Source organism: Arvicola amphibius, chromosome 9 (genome assembly GCF_903992535.2).
Source record: "Arvicola amphibius chromosome 9, mArvAmp1.2, whole genome shotgun sequence".
Classification (NCBI taxonomy): Eukaryota; Metazoa; Chordata; class Mammalia; order Rodentia; family Cricetidae; genus Arvicola; species Arvicola amphibius.
The window spans coordinates 121,194,441-121,221,584 of record NC_052055.2 but is presented as its reverse complement, the minus strand read 5'-3'; the positions used below and the strand labels follow the sequence as shown (position 1 = coordinate 121,221,584).

General features: G+C 50.9%; 1 protein-coding gene across 2 annotated transcripts in view; it reads left to right on the top strand.

Annotated features, from left to right (window-relative positions):
- The first annotated feature begins 1,514 nt into the window (after window positions 1-1,514).
- The window catches only part of Brpf3 (bromodomain and PHD finger containing 3), a 34,755-nt gene continuing 9,125 nt past the window's right edge, over window positions 1,515-27,144 (top strand). For both annotated transcript variants that reach the window (XM_038342212.1, XM_038342214.1), the window contains exons 1-10: window positions 1,515-1,650; window positions 5,791-7,243; window positions 10,333-10,489; window positions 12,698-12,829; window positions 15,838-15,966; window positions 16,243-16,555; window positions 17,126-17,428; window positions 18,948-19,454; window positions 21,451-21,544; window positions 26,399-26,496. In XM_038342212.1, the coding sequence (XP_038198140.1) occupies window positions 5,817-7,243; window positions 10,333-10,489; window positions 12,698-12,829; window positions 15,838-15,966; window positions 16,243-16,555; window positions 17,126-17,428; window positions 18,948-19,454; window positions 21,451-21,544; window positions 26,399-26,496 (3,160 nt within the window). In that variant the 5' untranslated portion in view covers window positions 1,515-1,650; window positions 5,791-5,816. The remainder of the gene's footprint in view (window positions 1,651-5,790; window positions 7,244-10,332; window positions 10,490-12,697; window positions 12,830-15,837; window positions 15,967-16,242; window positions 16,556-17,125; window positions 17,429-18,947; window positions 19,455-21,450; window positions 21,545-26,398; window positions 26,497-27,144) is intronic.

Here is a 27,144-nt window from a genome sequence, read left to right as displayed (position 1 = left end):
CAAAAGAACAAGCCATGAAATTCTGATCCCTGTTCAAGATTTTTTTTAACTCTAAAGTAATTGCAATATTCTCTTCCTCCAGGGCTTTCCTTCCACAATCAATCTTTCTAACCCCCCCATGTTTATTCCCCCAAGCTTTAGAACACTTAACTAATTCACACAAAGCATTTCAGCTTCAAAGCTTTCAAAACATTGCCCAGCTCTTGCTCAGCTCCGCAAGACCCGCCCTTTTCTTCTTAAAAATTGGTTATTTTTGCAGTACATTATTCCTATCTACTGAGAAAACACCCCTGTAACGAAAACTAATTTCCTTGCTTTACTGAACTGGTAAATTCTGAATTATTTACTTATGGTACCTATACTTCCATATTTGGGCCCTAAGAGTTTATTCTCTATTCTTCCAACGGTTGCACCAATGTCCTGGATATCAGAGCCAAGCAAGCAATTGTGAAAGTCTCATCAGCCGTGCGGGCAGAGGAAACGCTTTCAAAATATGTCATTCATCTTCATATTCGATGACAGCTTGTCCATATATCCTTTATAAGCATCATTAAGTATTGGTGCTTAAGACCTCAGAGGTAAGCATTTAAATTTATAGGTACAAGGGGGTGGCAAAAGGGCCTTTCCTCTTACTTTTTACTTTTATTAAAACAAAAGCCAGCTTGAGTTCACCTCAACTCTGGAGTGGCTGCTTGACAGGCAGGCTTCTTTTAGAAAGCAGCGTAGTGCATTAAATTATCAGACTCCTGGACAAATCAGATTCATGGATAAAAGTATTTCCCATGCGTAGAGTGACAAACGGAATTACGAACACGCTTAAGCAGACTGTCAAACTTTTATGTTTACTTTAAAAAGAGAAAAACAAAAATCCAGAGATGGAAAAGTCAGGTCTGTTGCAGCCTTGTGTGGAACAAGCAGCTCACCTGTGAACACAACAGACTGGTCTTTCCCGGGCTGTCTTCCCTGGGGGAGGGGATGGGGTGGACATCGCTAGACCTTTGTCCTGGGGACCTGGGGGGGAGGAACGACTTTCCGGGAGCCGCGCAGCCACCTGCGCTCGCCCGTGGACACCACACACGTCGGGACCTCCACCCCGCCACCCGGGATGGGGGAAGGCCATGGCTCCCTGAATGCAGAGCGGGAACCCCGACTAGCTCAGCTCCGGGGCAGGCCCGTGAGGCCGAGCCGGGGACGGGTGGCCCCTGGCGGTGGCGCCGCCGCTCCGCGCTCCGTCTCCCCGCCGCCGCTACCGGCGCCGCGCCGGGCTCGGGCGGGGGCATCCGCTCCGGTCTCCCCGCGCTTTCGCGCTCCCGCTTCGCGTGCGGCGGCTCGAGCCGGGGAGGGAGCGAGGGAAGGGGTGGAGGTGGCGGGGGGGAGGCCGAGGGGCGGATCCTGCCTGGGGGCTGATCCCTCCCTCCCCTCGGCCGGGCTCCGTGGCGGCAGCGGTGGCGGCGGCTGCTCCATTCCCCCTCCTCCTCCCCCGGGAGCGGCGGCCGGGCCGGGGGAGACGGAGCGAAGGTGCCGGCGCGGGGAGGAGGCCGCGCTGCCTCAGCCGGGCCGCGCTCGGACCTGCTCGGTAGCCCGGCCCGCCCGCACGCCCGCCCGCGCCCAGGGGGCCCCCAGAAGCCCGGGGCCCGGCCGGTGGCTGAGGTAACGTGGGGGCGGCGGTGGCGGGGGCCGGAGCGAGCGGGGGCGGCGGGGGCCGACGGAAACCGAGCGCTGCGCGCGGAGGGGGGGGCGGCCAGGGCGCACGGGGGCGTCCCGACGGGGCGCGGGGGCGACGCGCGAGCTCTGCCCTGCAGCGAGGGCGGCGGCGGAGCCGGGGAAGGCGCGCGAGGGGGAGCTGCAAAGCGAGGACCCCCTCCCGCACCCGCCATCTTGTTTCTTCCCGGTCCTGGCAGCCGAGCGGCTAAGCCCCGCCCTCCCCGTGCCCTCCTATTGGCCAGGCTAGAGAGTTCCGCCTCTGGGCGGCCGCTCTGGGCGCCGGGGTTCCCGCTTGACAGGCAGGTCGGGCAGCCAATGAGGGCTCGCCTCTCCGCCCCGCCCCCTCGTTCGGTGGCGCTCGCTTTTTCTCTGAGGGTCGGGCTCGGCGTCAGTCTGTGGTGCGCTCACCCTCTGGTGTTTGGGGGAGACGTTTCTCTCTTTCCTCCTTCGGGGGTCGGGGCGGTGAAGATTGTTCTGGAAGAGGCGCCCCTTTCACGGGGCAGGAACCTGGTCTGGGGGTCTTACCTGGTTTCCGAGTTTCCCATGTGGCGTGCAGGGCGGGCTCGGTCCAGTTGTTGAAAACTCCCCATTCGGGGGCGAGGGTGAGGTGGGCGAGTTGGGGTTCAGGGGCCGCTCAGAACGGCTTTGGAGGGGGTGTTGGGGATACGAGGGAGTGTGTGTAAGGTTAGAGTTGTGTACGTACGGAAACTCCCGCCAAAAATATCCTGGTTTAGCTGTTAGCTCCTTGTAGGCGAAACTCTTTCCCTGCGGCCGCAGCCCCGCCCGCCGTTTGCTCGGGGACAGGGACTGGAGGTTGGGGGTGGGTTGAGAGACGGTTCCTGGGACTGCAGAAAGGGTAGAGGCCGGCACTGTCGACTCTTCAAAATCGCTACTGAGTGTGCGTTCCCTCCCCAGAGGCGCCTTGCCTCTGGAGGGTTGGGGAATGCGTCGCTCTTGGCTGGGGCTGCTTCTGAGACTTTGACATTAGTAACCGGTCTAGTGCCCCCAGGGCTTCGGGAACCTGAACAGAGTTGCTGTCACGGTTCTGTTGCCTTTGGCTCCAAATGGTGTTGTGTGCCTGCCTCATTTGGTTCCTCAGCCAGGTTAGTTTAAGTCACACCTTGGGATTTAAAGGGCCTATCACTAAGGCTGTCAGTGATAACTCTTAAGAAGTTAGTGTGTGCCAGGCCGGTGGTGGCGAACACTTTGAGTTCAAGGCCAGCCTGGTCTGCAAGATCTAGTTAGTTCCAGGACAGGCTCCAAAGCTGCAGAGAAACTGTCTCGAAACAAAACAAAAGAAAAAAGAGAGAGAGAGAACAATAGACAAAAAGGTATTTTTGTTCTTGCTTTTATTTATAAGCTTTTATTGTATGTGTATGGGTATTTTGCCTTATATACATTATCCCTAGTCCCCCTGAGAGTTCAGATACCAATACCTTGGAACTGGAGTTACTGGTGTTTGTGATCCACGATGTGGGAGCTGGGAACCAAAGCTAGGTCCTCTTAACTGCTGAGCTATCTTTCCGGCCTCTTCGTAGGTGTGTATATATATACGTATATATATACACGTGTATATATGTATATATATACACACGTATATATATGTATATATATATAACTTTTTTTTAAGGGATAGCCTCACTCTGCTATGGCTGGTCTGAAAAAACCATGTAGATGTTGCTGGCCTCAAATTCCACAGAGATAGGCCTGTTTCTCCCTCCCGAATGCTGGGATTCAAAGTATGCCACTACAGCCAGCACTGTCTTTGATCCGTGGGTGAAATGTGGAGGAGACACGGGGACATGAGAAACTTTGTTCAGGTTACATGGGACCGAGATTAGAATGTAGATTGTACAGTACATCTTTGTGAAGATTGCAGCACCTCACTGGTGTTGGTCTTCACCCTCCAGCGTGAACGGGAGATCTGGAGTCACGTCAGCTTCGGCTGAGTCAGTTTTCTGAGCTTTTCCTCATGCCTGAAATGGAGATAATGTCTGCACAGCCTCCCGAGGTAGTTGTGAGAAATAGTAAAGAAAAGGCCTTTGTAGTTTGTAAAAGTGTGCCTAGCTGTTTTGTCTTCCTGGCTGTGATGGCCTTGGGAACTGCCTGTCACTCACTGCCCCTTAGGGGCTTGCTGTAGTTCCCTAGTCCAGAGAATGCTGTGGGAAGGAAGCATAGGGCTTTCTCTGCTACCTGAGGGTAGATTAGATGGAAGAGTCACGGCATAGAGATTTCTGAGGTACTTAAAATTTGAAAGATTCCTTAGAGGCATTCGCGTAGCTTGCAGGGTTTGTAGTTGGAAATGTCCTGAGCAGTTTTGGTACAGTTTTCTGCAGGGAGTCCCCTGGGAATTAAAGTTTGAAGTCAGATGTCTTTAGTCTGGACAGGACCAAGAGATAGGATTTCTAACCATGGTAAGATGGCTTGGGAGAGGCCTTAGACCAGTGATTTTATTTATTTCTTATAGGATCTCACTATATAGCTCTGGCTGTCCTCGAACTCAGAGGTCTGCCTGCCTCTGCCTCCCAAGTGCTGGGATTAAAGGCGTGTGCCACCACTGCCCAGCCTTTTTTTTTTTTTGGGTTAGAAAGTAGATGATAGTTTTATTGTCACCATTATTGTTTTTGCCTCCCCCTTTTAAAACAAAACAACACAAGCAAACATGACCTTAGCTGGGCATAGTAGCCTACACACTGAATTTCACTACAGCCAGGGCTATATAGAGAATTCCCGTCTCACAAGCAAACACAAACAAGGCGTGGTCTTACTTTGTTGCTGGCTTTGAATGCTCCTGGGCTCAAGCATTCCTTCTGATTTAGTGTCTTGTTTTTGGAACCCTTAACCATCCTCTCTTCTCATCATCAACTGTTCCAGCGTTGCATGTATCCTAACGAGGTTACATCTCACCTTGTATCATATTATAAAGATCTGCCTGTGTTCTGACCTTTTAGTTAGCTAGGGCTCCTCGAGGACAGAGGTCATAGTGCTTAATTTCAGGGGTGGGGAGAGGGCTCGTTGGGTGAAGGACTTACTGAGCAAGCATGAAAACCTACCTGTGTTTGATCCCCAACCCCCACCTACAAGTCAAATGCAGAGTAGGTCTATAAGTCCTCCAGTACTCGGGGACAGAGACAGGCAGGTCTCAGGTTCTCATCGACCAGTCAATCTAACCGAAGCCACAAACTCCAGCTTCAGTGAGCATTCGTCTCAAAAGATTCGTGGCGCATGACTGAGGAAGACATCTGACTTCAGTCTCTGGCTTCCACATGTGCTTGGGTGGGCAGGTATATACACACACAAACACAGTATTTAGTTTCAATCACCTAGCACTTGCGGGTGCTCACTTATCTAGGTATCCTTTCAGACACTGAGGGCGCCGCAGCCAATGAGATAGGCAGGCGATTCCTTCCTCCATGGAGTTCACATTCTAGCTGGAAGATGTAGGAAATAACACAGTAAATCACGTGACTTAGACGATGGTGTTACTGAAAAGAAAAGCAGGAGGAACAGCTCATTGCTTGATGAACTGAGGGATTTTGCTTTTTTTTTTTTTTTTTTTTTTTTTTTTTTTTTTTGAGATAGGGTTTCTCTGCAACAGTCATAGCTATCCTGGAGCTAGCTCTGTAGACCAGGCTGGCCTTGAACTCACAGAGATCCACCTGCCTCTGCCTTCCCAGTACTGGGATTAAAGGTGTATGCCCACATTGCTTGGCTCAGGTTTGCAATTTTAAAGTAATCAGAAACAAAAAAAAAGTTTCACTGACTAGCCGGGGGCGGGGATGGGGTGGCAGCCTTCTCTGGAGGCAGAGGTAGGTAGATCTCTATGAGTTCAAGGCCAGCCTGGATTATAAGAGCTAGTTCCACGACATAGAGAAACCATGTCTTGGAAAACAAAAAATAACCATTTCACTGATAAGTGATGTTTGTAAAAAGACTTAAAGAAGGTGACACTGCCTCAAGGGTGCTTCACAGTGCTGTGGTGTGGAGGAAACAGCCGGATCTCTTGGTGTTCCCTTGATGGAAGGGTGAATGCGTGTTTGTTGCACCGAATATCCAGTTCACACTTTTGTGGTCTTTTCTCCTCAGGCTTATCTTTGCGGTTTCCTGTTGCCATGAGGAAGCCTCGTCGAAAGTCACGGCAGAATGCCGAGGGCCGGAGGTCCCCATCCCCGTACAGTCTTAAGTGCTCACCCACGCGAGAGACCTTGACCTACGCCCAGGCCCAGAGGATTGTGGAGGTCGACATCGATGGCCGCCTCCATCGCATCAGCATCTATGACCCGCTCAAGATCATCACTGAAGATGAGCTCACCGCGCAGGACATCACCGAGTGCAACAGCAACAAGGAAAACAGTGAGCAGCCTCAGCTCCCCGCCAAGTCCAAGAAACCCTCGTCTAAAGGCAAGAAGAAGGAGTCCTGCTCCAAGTATGCGTCCAGCACCTCCTTCCACCTCCCGCAGCCCAGCTTCCGTGTGGTGGATACAGGTAGCCAGCCGGAAGCACCCCCATTGCCTGCTGCTTATTACCGCTACATTGAGAAACCCCCCGAAGAGCTGGATGCAGAGGTGGAATATGACATGGACGAGGAGGACCTCGCCTGGCTGGACATGGTAAACGAGAAGCGCCGAGGAGACGGGCACAGCTCGGTGTCGGCGGATACCTTCGAGCTGCTGGTGGACCGGCTGGAGAAGGAGTCGTACTTGGAGGGTCGCAGCAGCGGTGCTCAGCAGTCACTAATTGATGAAGACGCCTTCTGCTGTGTGTGCCTGGATGATGAATGCCACAACAGCAACGTCATCCTGTTCTGTGACATCTGCAACTTAGCCGTGCACCAGGAGTGCTACGGCGTCCCCTATATCCCGGAGGGCCAGTGGCTCTGCCGCTGCTGCCTGCAGTCTCCCTCTCGGCCGGTGGATTGTGTCCTTTGCCCCAATAAAGGTGGGGCCTTCAAACAGACCAGTGATGGTCACTGGGCCCATGTAGTCTGTGCTATCTGGATCCCTGAGGTCTGCTTTGCCAATACCGTGTTCCTGGAGCCTATTGAGGGCATCGACAACATTCCACCTGCCCGCTGGAAACTAACCTGTTACATCTGCAAGCAGAAAGGGCTGGGTGCTGCCATCCAGTGCCATAAAGCGAACTGCTACACCGCCTTCCACGTGACATGCGCACAACGGGCCGGACTATTCATGAAGATTGAACCCATGAGAGAAACCAGCCTCAACGGCACCATCTTTACTGTGCGGAAGACAGCCTACTGTGAGGCCCACTCTCCGAGAAAGGGCGACTCACCCAGAAGCCTCAATGAGGCAGGGGACGAGGATGGGCTGAAAGAGGGTGGCCGGGAGGAGGAAGAGGAAGAAGCAGGGGAGGACGATCAGGAAGGCCAAGGTGGGGTGGGCAGCCCCCTCAAGGGGGTGTCCAAGAAGAATAAGATGAGTTCAAAGCAGAAGATGAAGAAGGAGCCAGAGGAATCTAGCCGAGAGACACCTTCCACCACTGTCCCCATGGTCACTGTCCCACAGATACCCTCTTCCAGGTGAGCCTCATCACAAGGGCTCTTGGTTTGGTCCTCACCCTAGGCCAGGTCGTCTCTAAATATGGTTGATGAATACCTGAGCTCCCCTGGGCTCCCGTATTCAAGCTTGTCCTTTGGAACCAAGGCTTGTTTTGTGGTTTTTGGCCATGCCCTACAAGTAATGTGTTTGCTCTGGTTCAGAGTGACATAAATCACTTATTTGCTTAGAAACTTGAGTGGCAGTGTGTCACCTAAGGTGGTAATTTTCACAGTGACACTGAATGGCATTGAGAACAGGATAGTTCTCCACTGTTAACTAGTCTGGATTTCTAGGTGGTTATCATCTCTGGTCTTTGTAAATGCAGGCTGTGTCCTTCACATCACCTCATCTTTGTGACCACCCTAAGGGCTCTCACAGAGGCTCCCCAAAGCCCTCGTGGGGACAGAATTTTCTAAATGGGGAGCTACTGTGCTAAAGGCCAACACCTGCCTTCCCACAAGCACTGCCCTGGGAAAGATGGGGACTTTATCCACGAGGGCTGTGGGAGGCGTGGTTCTCCTTGAGAAGTTTTAAATTCAGGGGAAAGTTCAGCATTATAGCCAAGCCACCAGGACCCTCCCCGAGACCCTGCAGAGAGATCACTGCCCATGTTAAACAGGCAGTGCGGTAAGTAGCTGGGGCTGCTGGAGGGTGGTGCTTAGGGAAGATTTTTCCAGCAGAGGCCACTTCAGGGTGACTCCTTTAAAAAGTAGACAGTGGTAGCTAGGTGTGGGGATGCTCATCTTTAATCCCAGCACTTGGATGGCAGAGTCAGGTGAATTACTGGGAGTTTTGAGTCCAACCTGTTTTACATAGTAAGTTCTAGGCCAGCCAGGGCTGCACAGTGCGACCCTGTCCAAAAAGGGCCGGGGTGGGAGGGTGGTTAAGGAAAGGAAGAAAAGTATGTAGCATTAGAGGAGGATGGGATCTTGGAGACTGTTCATCTAATATAGTCCTTGCACCTTCTCCCACATTCCCAGATGAAGAAGCCACAGCCACAGGAGGTAAAGTTGTTGGCTCCTTTGTTCATTCAACGAGGTGTTTATTGAGCACTTACTACAAGCCACATCCTGTTCTAAGGGGTGGGGCTAGGTGGAAAGGGTAGATTCAGGGCTGTAAGTGCTAGGCTGCCTTCTAAGCCCAAGTCTCGATGAGGTTAGGGACAGAGGAGTTCTGGTAGGTTGTTGTAGATCAGCTGTATGAGGGAACAGGCGGCCCGACTTGCTGCACGGGGAAGATGGCAGAACAAGATGAGGACAGGGAGGCTCTGGAGAACTTCGGCAACTCCAGAGTGTGTCTCCCAGACACAGAGCTGGCCTCGGTCATCTCCTGAGGTAGCGGTCAGTGCCTAGTCCCCATTTGTAGGGTGTCTGTGCCCTGGGGCTACCTTTTGGTTGTCATAGCTGCTGTCTGAGGAGCTGCTCTACTAAGAACAAACACGCCATTTAATACTCGTGTGACCTTTGTAAGTTGCTGAATTGCTCTAAGCCAGGGTATGTGGGCAAACTCACCAGATGGAGCTCTGAGAAATAAACGAGGCAACCTGAGTCAAATACTTAGCACAGTGCCTGGCAGATAGTGAGCGCTCAATAAATGGTGGCTGCTGCTGCTGCTTCTGTTACTGTTACTCCTCCCCTACCTGCACAAATGCTGTCGACCCCACCATAGCCACGAGGCAGGGGAGGGCAGGGGGGCTGGCCTGCAGGCGGGCAGGTGTGCTTGGCATGGGTGTCGGTGGGGAGGTGGCCTTCGGGGAAAGGCCTAGGTAAGCTTGGCTTTGGGGCAAGAACATCTGACCGGAGATGGAGAAGGCTTTGATGGGCAGTGCCCGCTGAACACGCCTATCTTTCTTAAGTTTCACCCCGATTAGCTACACTTAGCTCTCTTTCTGTGGAGTGGGGCGAAGAGATAAAGCAGAGGAGAATTCAAGAGCACCGGGGCCTTGTTTGCTGTGGGCATGTACTGTACTGTACTAGTGAAGGGGCCATGGATTCAGATCCCCCTCTGGCCACCATCTTAGCTACGTTAGGAGTGCTGGTCAGGTGCTTGCCTTTAGTTAGATGTTGGAGTGGGGCTGCTCTTCCTGAAGGTGTTCATTGGACCCTTGCCTGCTCTGCCCCACGGTGTCCCTAGTTTGAACTCAATTTTAAGCCTTTGCTGACTACAATATCAGAACTTATGTCCTCTTTTTTTTTTTTTTTTTTTTTTTTTGGTTTTTCGAGACAGGGTTTCCCTGTAGTTTCTAGAGCCTGTCCTGGAACTAGCTCTTGTAGACCAGGCTGGTCTCGAACTCACAGAGATCCACCTGCCTCTGCCTCCCGAGTGCTGGGATTAAAGGCGTGCGCCACCACCGCCCGGCCTTATGTCCTCTTATATGTCTAGATTTTTGTTGTTGTTTTTCTCCTTTTTTCATTTGGTTCAGAATTAGGCATGTTTGGGATGCTAAGAGTTTTTAAATGAAAAATCAAAGGTCAGCTGGGTGTTGCCTATAATCCCAGTTACTTGGGAGGCTGAGGCAGGAGGATCGTAAGTACCAGGCCAGCCTGGATAGTGAGATCCATCTCTTTCACATATGTGTACACATGCAAAACCCCTCCAAGGTCGGATTACTCTGGGGGTTCCATGTGGGTGCAGGAAGCAGTAACCTGGCATACTTTCTTTGAGCTTGGTCGTGGGCTACCCCAGGGTTTGGTGAGATCCTCTGCCAGCAAAGGCAGGAAACTGGCCACATAGCACTCGGCTTACTCAAATTCCTGTTTTCTTTTTGCTGCTTTTCATCAAGAGGGGGCTATGGGTTGAGGAGCGCAGGCCTGTTTCTTTGTACTGCCCTGACAGCGAGTGACAGCAGGCTGTGAGTGGGCCCTGTGGAAGAGCAGGTGGAACCCGTCCTGCTCACTCTGAGCTGCTTAGCTCTGCTGTCTTTTCTCAGCTCTCCCGAGGTGAGGCGTTTGGTCACTCTCTGGCTTCCTCTAGAAGGTTCAGAAGTGGACCAAGGTCTGGATAGAATGCACAATTGTGTGTAGCCTGAGCTTCCCGCTGACCTGTCTCTCTCCCCTTGCCTCTACTCAAGGTTGAACAAGATCTGTAGTGGTCTGTCCTTTCAGAGGAAAACCCAGTTCATGCAGCGGCTTCACAACTACTGGCTGTTGAAACGGCAGGCTCGGAATGGTGTCCCCCTCATCAGGCGCCTGCATTCCCACTTACAGTCCCAGAGAAATGCCGAGCAGGTAGGTACAGGGAGGGCGAGGAGTAGAGGAGGAGGGATGATGTGGAGGTGGGTGCATGCCTCCTCCCTGAGCCCTCTGAGTAGCCTTGGCCTGTAGGGATCACCTCAGAGTGCTCTGTCCGGGAACTACCCAGACCCTCAGACCTGACAGCTGCCCCTTCTGAAGGAGACACTTTGCGTTGGTTCCTCTACTAAAGGGCTTTGGAGAGGCCATTCCTCTTGGATTAATTTGACCAAACTTTAATTCTCCACTTCTCTCCCTGTGTCGTCCATCTGTCTGGCCTATCTGTAGCTTGTGTGTTGCCTACTCTGTGTGTGTGTGTGTGTGTGTGTGTGTGTGTGATCTGTCGTGCCTCTGAGGTGTGCTTGTGTATGATGTCTGTCATGCCTGTACCTAATGAAGGGCTTTCCTCTGTATTAATTTTACAGCACAGAAAACATGGCATGGGAACTGAGGGATTCTGATTTTTTGTTTGTTTGCTTTAGATTTATTTTACGTGCATGGGTGTTTTGCCTGAATGGATGTCTATGTACCTTGTGGGTATCTGTTGCCCACAAAGATCAGAAGAGGGTGTTGGTGGCCTAGGACTGAAGTTATAAATGGTTGTTATCCACCATGTGGGTGCTGGGAGCTGAACCCTGTTCCTCTGCAAGAGCAGCCAGTCCTCTTAACTGCTGCACCATCTCTCCAGCCCAGATTCCAGTCATTTTACCCCAGCTGACCCAGAAACATGCAATACTGCAAAGAAACCATAACAAAATGTATCCACACATTGTTTCCAAAATTTATGGTGGAAATTTGTCTTAAGGTCGCTTCTAATCTGTTGGCGGCTTTCAGCAAATGATTATCACAGCACTCATCCACTCTCATGTGAGTGCGCATGTGTGCTCACACACAGACACTAGTCAGGGGCAGACATGGGAAAGAACTTAACAAGCTGAAAGCAATGCTTAGGTTGTAAAGCTGATCGCACAGGAAATCCCAGGCCAGAAGGCTGATGCCATTGTTCTCTTAAAGGCTGGGTGCACAGTAGGACAGCAGATTGGGTACCCAGTCTCCTTTTTCCTTTTAAACAGTTTTTCTCTGTGTGGCACTGACTGCCCTGGAACTCAGAGATCTGCCTGCCTCTGCCTCCCAAGTGCATAGTCTTAAATGATCTCAAGCCATATTATTAACTTGGCTGTAGAATCTGCCAAAAGTTCAGTTTCTTTGAGACCAAGAGTTATTTTTGTTAAAAAAAAAAAAAGTGTATCACTACAAGGCTTGACTTAAGGATAAACTCTAGGGCAGTGTCCAGTCCAATGTCACAGTTACATAGGCAAAATCCTCCAGATGTTGGGCTGAGTGAGAGCCAGAGTGGACCTACTGTGTAAAGTAAGAGCAGGTGCCCTTTGCCCCCAAACATGTCATATTAAATGTAGAATTGATGGTCTACCCTGTAGCCTGCGGCCTATCAGGTATGGCAGCCGTTCTGCGCTAGCGGTGACAGGCTAAGTGTCTTCTGCTCTAGTTCCCTTCCCGTGTTCATGTCATTGGTTATTCCTTCCTCAGTTGTCCCATCCGTCTGTCCTTGGGTCTCGTGCTACTGGACATCCTGTTTACATGTCATAGCTAAACTGAACCACTAACTTCTACCTGGTCCCTCTTTTTTTGTGTTGATTTTTGAGACAAGGTTTCTCTGTGTGTCCCTGGCTGTCCTGGCACTCACTCTGTAGACCAGGCTGACCTTGAACTCATAGATCCACCTGCCTCTGCCTTCTGAGAGCTTGGATTAAAGGTGTGCGCCACCACCGCCCGGCCACTGTTTGTTCTTGTGCAGCACCAAAGGGTCACCGTGGGGGCTGGGGAGATGGCTCAGTGGTTAAGAGCACTGACTGCTCTTCCAAAGGACCTGTCTTCAATTCCCAGCACCCACATGACAGCTCACACCTGTCTGTAATTTTAGTTCTGGGGAATTGGCACCCTCACACAGAATATATATACACCAGTGTACAATAAATAAATAAATCTTTTTTTTTAAAAAAAAAAAAAGACCTTTTTAATAAGCTTCAGCTTTGCTTTAGTAAAAAAAGAATCATTTTGGTGTCAGGAGGCTTGGAGGAAAGGTTCCGAGTGGTGTTGGGGCCAGGCTCTCGGCAGCCATGGTGCGTGTGGGGGAAGCGGGGTCTGGGAGGACGGAGCCCACAGTTGTGTCCTTGCCTTGCTCAGCGGGAGCAGGACGAGAAGACGAGTGCCGTGAAGGAGGAGCTGAAGTACTGGCAGAAACTCCGCCACGACCTGGAGCGGGCGCGGCTGCTGATCGAGCTCATCCGCAAAAGGGAGAAACTCAAGAGGGAGCAGGTGAGCAGGCCCCCAGCCAGGCTCTCTATCCCTCTCTTCTGTGGCATCTCTGGTGCCAGCGTTCTTTTTCCCCTCAGTACTGAGCGCCGTGGGCTCTGTGGTTGGCCCACTTAGTTTTGGGTGGAGTGCTTCTGATGGCTTCTATTTTGTGGTTCAACTCGTTTGGCCTGGAGCCTAAGCTTACCTAGTCCCTCCTGCCTGAGGCCATGACTGGAGTCCCTGTTTTAGGGGTTTTTGGAGGGAGATTGACCTGAACATTTTGAAAAGCTTCCGGAGCCACTGCATGACATTGCAAGATGACAGCCTCCAGCCTGAGGTTCTCCTGGGCCTAAGTATTTATGGATTTGGAGTCATTTAAAATGACCAGGCTCAGTTCAAGAATGTCCTAAAGTCCCTGCTCACAGGGAGTGATGAGGTTGGTGGTATAGTGCATGGAGCGTGAGGTGTGTAGCCAGACCACGTGTAAGGCCCGGCTCTGCTGCTGTCTATTCCTGCGGCATTAAGACTGCTTAATCTCTGAATACCTCTGTCCCCTCGTCTTTAGCGTGGTGATAATGGCAGAGCTGACATCATAAAGAGATGAACTCATGTAGTAAAAGTTGAGACTAGTGTCTGGCACGTGAGCTGGCAAGGTGGTAGCTGCTGCTGTCATCAATGGTTGTACCGGTTCTCTGCCCTGCTGGAGTGTCTGCTGGAGCACTCCACACATAGCACAGACAAATACTATTACTTGAACGGATGACAAGCCCAGACTTCTCTAGTCCAAGAACTGCGGCTGTTACCGCCTGCTTTCAAGGCCTGGGTTCAAGCTGCCCTCCTCCTTTTGTTCAGTTTAAGCACAAGTCCTTCTTTTCCTGGGTCCACAGCTTGAGATCCACTCTGCGTCCTGGGCAGCTCTCACTGTGCTTAGCATGAGTGGCCGGGGGCATCTCTTGAGATCTCCACAGGTCAAACTATAATTTGTATCCAGGCTAGGTCCTGTAGCTTAGATTGTTCAGGAAAATGAGAGGAGGGGGGAGAGGCCCTGGCTCTGGGTAGGTAGGCAGGTCGATGTTGATGTGGAAGAGGCAGGAAGGAGGGAGAGTCTCCGTCTCACCCGTGGCTCTGTGGTGTTCATGTCAGGGCACACATGTAAAATAACATTGTCAGGGTACCACTGCAGGTGCTGCTGGAGTGATGAGCCTGGACTACCTGGTCACCCTGGGCCCACACAGATGTTCTCAGCGAGAGTGCTCAGTGCTCGTGAGAGGCACACGTGCTCACATTTAGTTTCATCCATGTGTTTGAACTAAGGCCCAGGCTCAAACGCTTTCTCAGTTATTTTCCAACCAGGTAATCCATGGCAACTCAATCATGTCGCTAAACTTTATGTACCATATTTATAAAGTGGGGTGTTAATATCATTAATTGAGATAATACAGGAAGAAGGGCAGAGTGGCATTATGGTCTGGAGTACTCTGGATGCTGACTGGAGCTTCATGCTAACTTATCCCCTTAGCTGTGTGACCTGGAGCCAGTCACCTGGTCTCTCTGACTCCCCTTCGTGAAGTGGAAGTGTCTATCTCTACCTACCTGGCACACTCAGTGTTACATAAAGTGTTTAGACTGGCCACCCCACATAACGTATACACATAACTAAAAATTAAGTAAATTGCTGTCTATTTTACTCTTTTGGCATTTGGGGGAACTGCCACCCAGCTCCCAGATAATTCACACATGGAGGCTTATTCTTAGTTATGGATGCACACCTTAGCTTGTCTTGTTTCTTCCCAGCTTTTTTTTGTTTTGTTTTTGTTTTTTTTTGTTTTTGTTTTTCGAGATAGGGTTTCCCTGTAGTTTCTAGAGCCTGTCCTGGAACTAGCTCTTGTAGACCAGGCTGGCCTCGAACTCAGAGATCCGCCTGCCTCTGCCTCCCGAGTGCTGGGATTAAAGGCGTGCGCCACCACCGCCCGGCTCCCTCTGGACTTTTTTAATCTTTTTTACTTCTTTATATCTTATTCTCATTCTTACTTCATGGCTGGATGGGTGGCCCCTGACATCCTCCTCCTCTTGTTCTGACTTTTTCTCTTCTTTTTATCCTCTCTGCCTGCTAGTCCTGCCCATCCTTGCTCCTGCCTTTCTATTGGCCGTTCATCTCTTTATTAGGACCATCAGGTGTTTTACATAGGCACAGTAACACAGCTTCACAGAGTTAAACAAATGCAACATAAATAAATACAAGTAGCACACCTTAAAGTAATATTCCCCAAGAGTAAATCTTTTTTTTTTTTTTTTTTGTTTTTTTGTTTTTCAAGACAGGGTTTCTCTGTGGCTTTGGAGCCTGTCCTGGATGGTCTCGAACTCACAGAGATCCGCCTGCCTCTGCCTCCCGAGTACTGGGATTAAAGGCGTGCGCCACCATCGCCCAGCAAGAGTAAATCTTTTAAAAAATGCTTAGGCCATTATTTGGGATCTAACATGGATTATTAATTGCTATAATCAATAATTGTTACTACTTCTGTATGTTTTGGTATGGTTCTTGATACACAGAAAACATTTATAAAGTAGCTGTTTGTTCTAATCTATTCTCTGCTGCTATAATAGAGTATCACAGACTGCATTTACAAAGAGTTGGTTAGGCTCCCAGCTCTGCAGGCTGGGAAGTATGGGCATGGTGACAGACGGGTGAGAGGGCTCCGTGCCGCAGCTCATCTTGTGGATAGCACGAGCGGAGAGTTTGTCTCCACCGCGGTTGCTCCTGTGACAGCCTGCTCCAGGACTCCTAACCCATCCTAAGGGTGAAGCCCACAGGATGCCAGCACCTTTCCACCCTCACAACTGGGAGTTAAGATTCTGACACGTGAACTTTTGGGAGACATCCAAGTCATATAGCCCTCTTGGTGTCCTTACCCTTGGGGTAAGGCAGCTTCATACCTTGTGAAGGTCTGTAGCAGGTGATTAACCGCAATCAGGCTGAAAACCCAGTGAGTCTCTGTTGAGCTTTCTGGTTACTCCTGCTTTCATCACAGGTCAGGGTGCAGCAGGCTGCCATGGAGCTGGAGCTGATGCCGTTCACAGTCCTGCTGAGGACAACTCTGGACCTGCTGCAGGAGAAGGACCCCGCACACATCTTTGCTGAACCCGTCAGCCTGGATGAGGCAAGTCGTCCCTCCGAGCAGCAAGCCTGCTCTGGAAATAAGCTCTGAGTAGGCCAAGGAAGGAAGGGGTTGAACCACAGGGCATCCAGAAGTGAGGGTGGGTGGTGTCTTGGCAGGCTAATAGACTTGCCCATTGTCTGGGTGGACCATGCCCTGAGGCTCTTAGTGAGCCTGACATGGCCACAGCAGAGAGTTGGGAGGTCAGAGTAGCAGTGAAGGGTGCGCCTGTGTGGCTCATAAATAGTTGTTGTAATTGTACAGGTTTTATATGTTTAGGTTCCAGATTACCTGGAATTCATATCCAAGCCAATGGATTTTTCTACTATGAGGCGGAAGCTGGAATCTCACCTGTACCACACCTTGGAGGAGTTTGAGGAGGACTTTAACCTTATAGTTACCAACTGCATGAAGTATAACGCTAAAGACACAATTTTCCACCGAGCAGCTGTTCGCCTGCGGGACCTGGGAGGGGCCATCCTGCGGCACGCTCGTCGGCAGGCAGAGAACATCGGCTATGATCCCGAGAGGGGCACCCACTTGCCCGAGTCACCCAAATTGGAAGACTTTTACCGATTCTCCTGGGAGGATGGTGAGAAGCTTGGGTGGGTAGGGAGGAGAAGGACCAGAATGAATGAGCGGCACAAGGACGGGGCCCAGAGAACCCAGGATCGGGTGGGCCTTGGAGGTGCAAAGCTGTGGTTGGGAGCAGATGGGTGTGCGGGTCGAATAACTCTGAGGCTTAGTTGGTGCACTGAGTGCCTGCTGAGTGGTAGAAAAGGCGTAGCTGTCTGCCTGGAAAGCCAAGGCCTCTGGACCCCTAAGTGTAGCTCTGGAGCATGGGCTGGGAGGACCAGAAAGTAGAATGCCTGTGAGCGCCACACTGCCTGTCTCTGTTTGCTGTATAACCTCTGGCCAGGGATTGCTAGACCACTGCATGCCTGCTGTATGGCCATCGCTGTAACTGAATGCTCCCTGGAGCTCTTCCCCACATTCCCATCCACCTTTTCTAGGCAGTAGTATTGTGGGGCCAAAGCCCAGTGACGCTGCTGGGAGGCACTGGCCCGAGCATTCCAGGGCCTTACTTTGCATCCAGAAGATTTCTCTTTCTCAGTGCTGGGCTCGTCATTCAGCCTCTTCTGTCCTCCCTTTTCTCTGGCAGTGGACAACATCCTTGTCCCAGAGAACCGGGCCCATCTGTCCCCAGAAGTGCAGCTGAAGGAGCTGCTAGAGAAACTGGATCTGGTGAGCGCGATGCGGTCAAGCGGGGCCCGCACCCGTCGTGTCCGTATGTTACGCAGGGAGATCAATGCTCTTCGGCAAAAGCTAGCACAGCCAGCGCCACCACAACTGCTGTCACTGAACAAGACAGTGTCCAATGGGGAGCTGCCAGCAGGACCTCGGGGGGATGCAGCTGTTCTGGAGCAGGCGTTGCAAGCGGAGCCAGAAGATGATGGGGACAGAGGTGAGAGAGGGTCACAGACAGGCAGGGTGCGGAGTGGGTGGGTAGTCAGGAGTAAGAGGCTAGCGTCCCTTGAGAGTATCCTCCCCTGGGTATAAGTCTGGTCTGACCCTGCAGCTGAGGGGGTCTCCCTTCATATCTCATTTGGGATGCTATTAACAAATATTTAGCAATCAGTAGAGAATAAAATTTATTTGTCAGAGTAGATGTTGGCTCTTGTATTGGTCTGGAATCACAGGGGACTTAGAGGTTCTGGAACGGTTAGGTGCAGGGCTATGGGTGGGCTGTAGAGATTAGGGTGCTGGAGCCCAGTAGTTATGTACTAGGTAGATATCAGCAGTTTAGCCCCTGATACAGTGGTACTGTATGGTACAGCTAAACAGCTTACTCTGCCACTCTGGAGAAGCTATGAGAAGCCTGGGATGTGAAGACCCTCTTCTGGACTCTTGGGGTGTTGGTTGGTTGGGCTTTTTGGGTTTTTTTGTTTGTTTGTTTGTTTCATTTTGTTTTTTGAGACAGGTTTTCTCTGAAGTCCAGGCTGTCCTGGAATTTGCTCTATAGACCAGACTGTCCTCAAACTCACAGAGATCCACCTGCCTCTGCCTCCCAAGTGCTGGAATTAAAGGCGTGCACCACCGTTACCTGGCTTGACTCTTGGTTTTGATCCCAGCTGGCCAAGGCTGTAGGCCATCCCAGACAGAGGTGTCAGACTATAAAAGGCCTAATTGATTTAAGCAGGTGGCTTTCTCAAGTGTAAAGGGATATTTGCAATCAACGTTCTATTAGAGTCACTTGTAAGCTTTCTAAATGATCCCTTACCTTAGTGAATTGAGCATCTGATTAAAAAAAACAACCCAGGAGCTGTTTATGAGCTGAGCTGCTTCCCATGCCTTCCCTTTGGTGAGGACAGAATTATCTCACTGGTACATGCCCTTGCCCTGAGCCCGAGGTTTGGGAGGCCTGCCACTCACATGGTCTAAACATGGGAGTTACCTCTATTTGGTAAGACTCCCACTGAAGGGATTGGGTCCATTTTAGTGTAGGTCAGGGACATGATTGAGAATCCACATAGGTGACCATTGTGACTCTTTGTAACGTTCATTTGGCAGTTAGCACATCATCTGAATTCCTCTCCTTGACACATGCACAGTGGTCAGTGGCCCCAGCGTCACTCAGAGGGTTTCAAGGTAAAGTCGCAGAGGTTCACATGGGAGGGTCTGAGTTATGGCGTGGGAGTAAAGTTCTAAGTGGAGCAGACTGATCTGGGAAGCTCTGACTTAATGCACTTGGTCTGAGTTCCCTAAATCTGCAAACACCTTTTCTGTCTGCTGTGTGTCCCCACAAACAGAGCCGAGGACAGGTGAGAAAGCTCTGATCCTCCAGTCTGTCCAGCTGAAACCTCACCGGATTACTGCCCAAACAGGTGGCTCTTTCAGGCTTTCTTTCCCATCAGAGTCGTTATCTGGCTGGTGGGAGCAGACCGTTGCTAGAATGTTCAAGCAGGTTCTCTTTTTCTCAACAGATGATTCCAAAATACCTGCCCCACCAACCCTGGAGCCTACTGGGCCCGCACCGTCCTTGTCTGAGCAGGAGTCCCCCCCAGATCCCCCCACCCTGAAACCCATCAGTGACAGCAAGCCTTCAAGCCGATCCCTAAAGTCCCGGAAGGTGGAAGACGATGAGCTCTTGGAGAAATCAGCTCTGCAGCTGGAGAGCGAGCCCTTGCAATGCTTGCTCAGTGACAATGGCATTGACAGACTGTCTCTCATAAACCCTGACAGCCCTCCTGGCACCCCTCTCAGTGGGGTGGGCCGCCGTACATCAGTCCTCTTCAAGAAGGCCAAGAATGGGGTTAAGCTGCAGAGTAGTCCAGATGGGACCCTGGAGAATGGCGAGGACCATGGTGCAGTGTGCTCTCCGGCATCCCCAGCCAGCACGGAAGATGAGCACTGTTCCAGGAAGAGGCCAAGGAGCAGGAGCTGTAGTGACAGTGACGGGGAGAGGTCCCCTCAGCAGGAGGAGGAGACAGGTGATCCTGCCTGTGACTTCTTTTGCTATTTCCCATCTGTTTGCCTGCTTGCCTTGCCACGGGCCACCTTCCCCCGTCAGTCATCTCTGGTGGCCTCTGTGAGAAAACAGGCTTAGAGCAGTTGTTCTCGGAGGCCAGCTTGTATGCCAGGCTGTCACTGGCCTCAAGGGGGATGTAAGGTTTTATGTGGTAAAATGGTTCCTGCCTTCACTTGAGTTTGCCCTTGATATTTTTATCAGATACCGCCTTAGGCCCTGGAGGAAAATTAATGAACAAAACACGAACATCTCTCTTAGAGAAGAAATAGACGAAAGGCAAATGAGGGTCTTGTATTAGAAACTGGGGACAATTAAAAAAAAAAAAAACCACACGTCAAACCATTAGAGAAGAGGGACAGAGAGTGCTGGGTGGAATGAGACAGAGCAGTCAGGGAAGGGGACATTTGAGTAAAGGTTTGAAGGGGCTGAAGGGCTGAGCTGCTGGCATATAGGGGAAGAATATTCTAAGAAGGACAGATGAGCAAATGTCTTGGAGGTGGGAATGCACTTGCATGTCCACAGAGCAGCACAGGAACCAGCTGTAGCAGTGAGGTGGGTGGGAGAGGAGGTCACTGGAGTCCTGTGCTCTGGTCCCCGGTGGGGAGAAGGTGCCACTTCCAGCTCCACGAGCGTCCCAGTCCAGGAGAAAGTAGAGAGGTCCTTGGAGTTGCTAAAAAAAAAAATCACAGAGCCCAAGTGTGGTTGGGTGATGCCACCAGAGCCATTCAGGAAACTTTACCTGGAGTTGAGAAGACTCCTCTTGAAGGTTCTTCCTGTTGGCCATACTTCTCTGTAGTAGGCTAGAGAGCAAGAGCTTGAAGTTCAGATCCTGACTTCTTCCTATTGGCTGTGTGCCCTCTCTGAGCCTGTTTGCGTCTTATTGATTCCTACCCTGCGGTGCTGAGGTTGGGGCAGATGAGGAGCACAGCAAATAGAAGCCAGCGGTGGCAGTTACTGTCATCTTTTCAGCTGTCTGTCTCAGCCAAAGAGCGTGGAGAACACTGCACTAAAAATGAAGGCCTCTGCTAGTGGGGACGTCAGGCCCGTCAGCCTGCAGCTCTCATGCTTGGGGATACTGCAGCAGCGTTCCTTTCCTAGCCCTCACATGCAGGAACTCGGGAATATTTCTGTAAACAACTGTAGTTGGAGCTCAGAAAGCAGACAGGGCACAGTGGGCTTCTGGGACTCACATCGAAGTCATCATATTGGAGGAAGGGCCAGTTAGGCTCAGGCACCTGCTCTCAATGGGTCTGGCTGGCCTTACAATTTTCTAGCCATGGCTTCTGTCGCAGCTCTCAAATCAGGGGCCCGATCCTCCTTCAGTCTTTGTTCAGTGGTCAAAGTTGGGGGACTCTGGAGTTAGAATTCAATAGATTGGAAAAAAAAGGAAGCCTTCCATGATGAGGTGACCCTAGGACAATGAAGCAGCCCCCTCTACCTGAGCTGTCTTGCTGCAAAAGGATTCAGAGAAGGCAGGGGCCAAGCTCAGCCTGGAGCCAAGGTTCTGAAGCTCCGTTCTGCAATGATCTGGGCTGCTGTAGCCCTTAAAGTCTGCCCTCTGCAATGCTCCCTAGCTGTGTGAGCTATCTCTGGGTGCGGATGATACCGAGCCCTTATCCTGCCTCAGCTTCTGCCATCGTTCCCAAAGAAGGAGGCTGCCGCCGCCAGCTAGGATGGGGCGGGCTCATGAGTGTGTATCAGCAGAGGAACTCACTGGTAATCCAGGTTCGAAGTTAGAGCAGGCCAGGGACTTGTGAGCCCGCCTGGGTGGAGAAGTCCTATGTTTTTCCTCGGTAGTCAGGTGTGTGCTGCTCAGGTAATACAGTCTGCTCACGACCACCTAAGATGCTGTCCTCACAGGGGAGGAGCAGCCTCCTACCCACTCCAGTCCTCTGAGGCATCTTCTACACTCAGAAGGGAGGTTCTACACTCAGGCTCACTCTGTATGTCCTTGGCAGGCGTGACTAACGGCTTCGGAAAGCACACCGAAAGCGGGTCTGACTCGGAATGTAGTTTGGGTCTCAGTGGAGGACTGGCATTTGAAGCTGGCAGGTAAGGATATTTATCCACCAAGCTCGGGCAGCCTTGAGACCACCTTTTTCCTTCCTTCTGCATTCAGTGACAGCTTGGACTTTCTTCTTAAGAAATGACTTTCTTCTCACTACCATTACCTCAGGCTCTAGTCTGTAACTGGGAGCCCTGAGGGAAGGGGTTGACCTTCAAATGTTGCTGAGTTTGTGGGGCTCAACCTCCTTTTGCCCAGGGAAGTGACTATCTGAGACACACACACCCAGGTGCGCACACACGTGGATAGCCCAGCTAGTTGCAGGAGTGGCTTTGACTAAGTCTCTTAGAGTTTCATAGGGTTGATCTCTTTGGTTTGTTTTGGCTTCTGTTCTATGGTCCTGAGGATTGAGCCATGGGCCTCACATGTGCTAGGCAAGTACTCTACCAGTTAGTCACAGCCCGAGCCTTTTTTGGTTTTGTTTTGTCTCTTGATAATAGGATCTTGCTGTGTGGCCCAGGCTGGACTGGAATTCAAAGCAGTTTTGTTGCCTCCGTCCTGCAGGTGCTGAGATGGCAGGCGTATACTACCAATATGTCTGGAGTTGGCCCTCCAACTTGGATTTTTGAAATAGGATCAAACTAAGTAGCTGGCCGGGCGGTGGTGGCGCACGCCTTTAATCCCAGCGCTCGGGAGGCAGAGGTAGGCGGATCTCTGTGAGTTCGAGACCAGCCTAGTCTACAAGAGCTAGCTCCAGGACAGGTTCTAAAGCTGCAGAGAAACCCTGTCTCGAAAAACCAAAAAAAAAAAAAAAAAAAAAACTAAGTAGCTGAAGCTAGCTTCCAGCTCTCAACCCTTGTTCCCCCGCTTCCCAGGTGCTGGGCTTACAGGCATTTGTCAGCTACACCCAGTGCCCACAGCAGTGGCCTCTTCAGAGAGATTGGAGGGATGAGCAAGTATGAGACTTTAAAGGCCCTCTTTTCAAAGACTCCTGGTTACCTGTCATTGTTGAGAAGGGATGGGCTTCTGTTGTGGTTTTTTGTTTTTGTTTTTATTTTTATTTTTATTTTTAACCTGAAGGGAGGGTTTCTGAGACCATAGTTTTCATTTCTCCCAAGTCTAGGAGTTTACTGAGCTCATTGCCCTGTGTTTTCTGTTCTTCAAACTCTGGGGTAGAGAGGGGTGTTTGGATGAGAGGACCTTGCTGCCACTGGGAGTGGTGGTTGCTGGAAGAATCCCCCGAAAGGCTGGTCTGTATCCGAAGGCTTCCAAAGCAGCCTTCATTGGCATGTGTGCTCTTGACGCTTGCCTGCTGAGCTTCCAGGTGGAGCTGTGAGGCCTCCAGTTTTCTGGCCCTGGGCTTTCTGCCTTGATTCCTTTGAGCTTTTTCCTCCCCACAAAACCTCAGAATTGCCCATGCTTGCTGCTTGTGTGTGTAAGCCTCCAAAGGCACAGAGTATATGGGAATAGAGACAGTGACAGTTTACCAGCACTAAAGAAGACAGATTTCAAAATGGCAGGAAATGCTTCTTGCTTGCTCTCAAAGATAGGTGCATAAGCCAGGCTTTGTGGACCCATACCTTTAAAACCAACACTTAGGCAGCTGAGATAAAAGAACCATGAGCTCAAGACCAGCCTGGGCTACATAGCATAGCCATGCTTAAACAAAACAAAACTCCTAAGCTGAGCAGGTATGCAAGTGCCTGGAAGTTCAGTTTACTGGAGGTGGTAAGGGTGAGGTCACCCATCGGTCCCCTTGGCTAAGGTGGAAACGGTACTGTTGAACCTTACGAAGGGCACGCTTCCCAGCTGTGAGCTGTAAGAAGCAGGCCAGGATAGCCTGCTGGTTCAGATGTGCATTGGTGTGTTTTGTCTGCATTTATGTCTGTGTGAGGGTATTGATTCCCCTGGAACTAGAGTATAGACAGTTGTGAGCTGCCATGTGGGTGCTGGGAATTGAACCCAGATCCCCTGGAAGAGCAGTCAGTGCTCTTAACTACTGAGCCATGTCCCCAATCTCAGTATTTCCTCTTTCAATTTGCTTAAACAGAGGGATTGGGACCTTACAGGTGAAGGCATTGCTGCCAAGCCTGATGATGTGGTTCAGTCTCTAGGAACACGACAGTTGAGATAAAGAGCCAGCCTCCCACAGGCTGCCCTCTGACCACCCCCACACAAATTTTAGGAAAGATTAAGTAAAATTGGGGGTTCAAAGGTTCTGACTGCAGTGTTCTCTCTCCCTAACACAGCCCCCCTTCCTCTCCAGTACGCTAGGAAGAATATAAAGGAAGCTTTTTTCTTTTGTACAGAAGCCATACTATCTTTTTTGTTGTTGTTTGAGACAGGGTCTCAATTTAGCTATGGCTGTTCACTCCAGGCTGGCCTCAGGCTCATGGAGAGCCACCTGCCTCTGCCTCCTGAGTGCTGGGATTAAAGGCGTGTGCTGCTGTCTAGCCCATGCCCAGCCTCTTTTGCCCATTTTTTCTGTGCACAGCCTTTTCAAACGGTCTTCTTTTTCATTGTTGCACTCCGTGACAGTCTCATGTACTGCAGACAGGGAACTCGCTGTGGCTGAGGCTGGTCCTTGGACTCCTGGTCCCCCTAACGCCACCTCCCGAGCGCTAGGGTGACACTCATGCCACAGCACGCCCAGCTGCACCCTCCTTTGTGGGCCGTCCCTCCAGCACCTGTGGTGTGAGTTAGCATTGTTAAAGTACATGCCAGTTCCCGCAGTTTATTTGTAGAGGAGGTAGATGGAAATCACACTCTGTGCAGCTGTAGACTGGCTGTCCTGTATTGGCCTGGGTCCACAGAGCAAGCCTCATCAGAACTGTCAGAGTTGTTCTGCAGACCAGTTTCCAAGCCTCTCCTGCCCATTCTGGCATTCTGCGGTAGAACAGTAGTGGTCTGAAAACATGAAACCATCCCCAGAGTGCAGAGTGTGTGGCTTCTCCACAGCACTGCTGGGTGGCCACTGGCCAGGGCCACAGAGGGGATGAGACGAGGTAGCCTTTACCTGTCTCTCAGCTGCCTTGCCCTGCTTGTTCCTTGTGTGCCCTGTCCAGGTCAGGGTGTAAGCTTAGAGACCTCTAGTGAAATCAGTAGCATCTCCACTACACACCAGTCTCTGAAGTCCACAGACAGATTTATGGGGTGAGTGCACGGGGTCCTCCATATGAACTGGGGATTCCTGGCATTGTTTCCCAAACAGGTGCCAACTTCATTCACTGAAGGAATGGGAGTCATTGTTTTGGCTAAGCTGAATTTTCTTAGCATGAACTCGGTTCTGACTCAGTGAAATCGAGTACCACACTGTAGCCATTCCCACTCCTTGCTGCGTTTTATCCCATCCAGGGTTTTGTAAACATTTTAGCTTTTTTGTAAAAAATTGACTCTCTAACCATTTTTTTTCTGGTCAGAAAATTATATATCTGCAATATTTTTATGACAGAGACTTACTGTATAGCTAATCTGGTTTGAAACCACTCTGTAGATGGTCTAGCCTCAACTCATCTGCTTCTGCCTCCCTAGTACTGGGATTAGCAATATGTGCCACCAGACTCGGCAGCCATAATGTTTTTAAGGTTCCCAGCCGCATTATCCTTGCCCAGAAGCTCTCAGCTCTAGACTGTGCATTAAAACTGCATGGGAGGGGAGACGTTTCAAAATGCCGGTGCCCTGATGGCCATGGTTGTCCTGTGTGTGTGTGTGTGTGTGTGTGTGTGTGTGTGTGTGTGTGTGTGTATAGTTTACCTTTCCTTCCTCCCTCCCCCCTCCACCCTCTTCCTTTCCCCCCCCCTAAGGTCTCACTGTATATCTCTTGCTGGCTTAGAACTCACTCTGTAGACCAGCCTGGCCGCAGGCTCACAGAGCTCTGCCTGTCTGTGCCTCCTGAGGGCTGGGGTTAAAGGCGTGCGCCACCATACCCAGCATTTAACTTCCTTTTAAGAAGTATCTTACTACGTTTTGCGGGTATGCGTGTTTATGTGTGCCACCATGTTTATGGAGGTCAGAGGACGACCCTTGTACCGTGTGGGTCTCGGGGATCACACTCAGGCTCGGCAGCCAGCGCCTTTACCCACTAACCCATCTCACCCACCAGACTTCGCCTCTGCAGTAGCCTTCTGTACAGAAAGAAACTGCTCTCCTTTTTAGTTGGTAAAAATCAAATTAAAAAAAATAATTCCTACCCAAGGGAAACTTTGCACATAAACCATTTGGAAGTGAGAAGTGGTGTTTTTTGTTTTTCCCAATTTAAAAATGTCTTTGCTAATTCTGGAAAGAAGACATGCCTGTTATAGAACATTTGGAAAAGAGGCAAATTTTAGGACCTCAAAAATAAATTGGTTTGTCAAGATGAAGCATGTGGAACCTAGAGTGCAGATTCTATTTTATATATGTGTGTGTGTGTGTGTGTGTGTGTGTGTGTGTGTATTTTAATTTATGTGCATGGGTGTTTTATCATGGGTGTCGGGTTCACTAAAGCTGGAGCTACAGTTGGTTGTGAGCTGCCATGTGGGTGCTGGGAATTGAGCCCAGGTCCTCTGGAGGAGCAGTCACTGAGCCATCTCTCCAGCCCCGAGAGTGCAGAGTCAAACAATTGAGAGGCTGAGGTGAGACTGGGTGGTGACCTTCCTGCCGTCTGATGAGACAGGCTCTCGTGGTGTAGACCAGACTGGCCTGGGATTCACAGAGATCCGCCTGCTTCTGCCTCTGGTATTAAAGGTATGCGCCGCCATGCCCAGCCCCGTGACCTTCCCTCCACAAGGGTGGACTGGTCTCTGGTAGAAACTTCCAGGAGGGAATGGAGACGCTGTCTTTCCCTGTGTCAGAGGTGGAAAAGCAGGAGAAGGTTTGTTCCAGTTAAAACTGCTCACTTCAACTCTCTTCTCTGTGCGCAGTGGCCTGACACCTCCCAAACGCAGCCGTGGGAAGCCAGCCCTGTCCCGAGTGCCCTTCCTGGACGGTGTGAATGGAGGCTCGGACCATAGTGGCTCAGGTGAGGAAACCGTTGAGTTTGAGGCTGAGCTGGGGAAACGTTCTGAGGAGCAAGCTGTCTGAACTGCTGCACTTCAGGGGCTCACGACCTGGCCGTCAGTCTGCAGGCCCCCCAGACAAACACTGGCTAGAGAGGTGGCCTTCGCTCCTGGTCACTAACGTTTATTTTAAAACTCTCTTCAGCTGTGTTGTATTTTGAGTTCATATCGCTGTGATAATGATCATGTCCAAAAGCAGCTTGAGGGCAAGGTTCTCTTCTCCTCAGAGCCTGTAGTCCGTCACGAAGGGAGGTCAGCCGGAGCCGAAGCAGAGGACCGTTGTGTGTGGGGTTTGTTAGCCCACTTCTCACACAGTCCAAGGCCAAATGCCCAGGGGTGGCATCCATTACAATGCGCTGCGCCCTGCCGTATCAATCATTAGTCAAGAAAATGTCCTACAGACCTGCCCACAGGCAAGTGTGATAGAAGCCTTTCTCAGCCAAGAGTCCCTCTTCCCAGATGACCCTAGCATGTGTCTAAGTTGACCAGACAAACAAACAAAAAAAAACAAAAACTCAAAACAAAAACTAACTAGCGAGCACAGTTTAATGCGTGCCCATGGTAACAGAAGTCCAGTGGGCTCTTAGGAAAGCCCGCATTGCTCTCTGGAG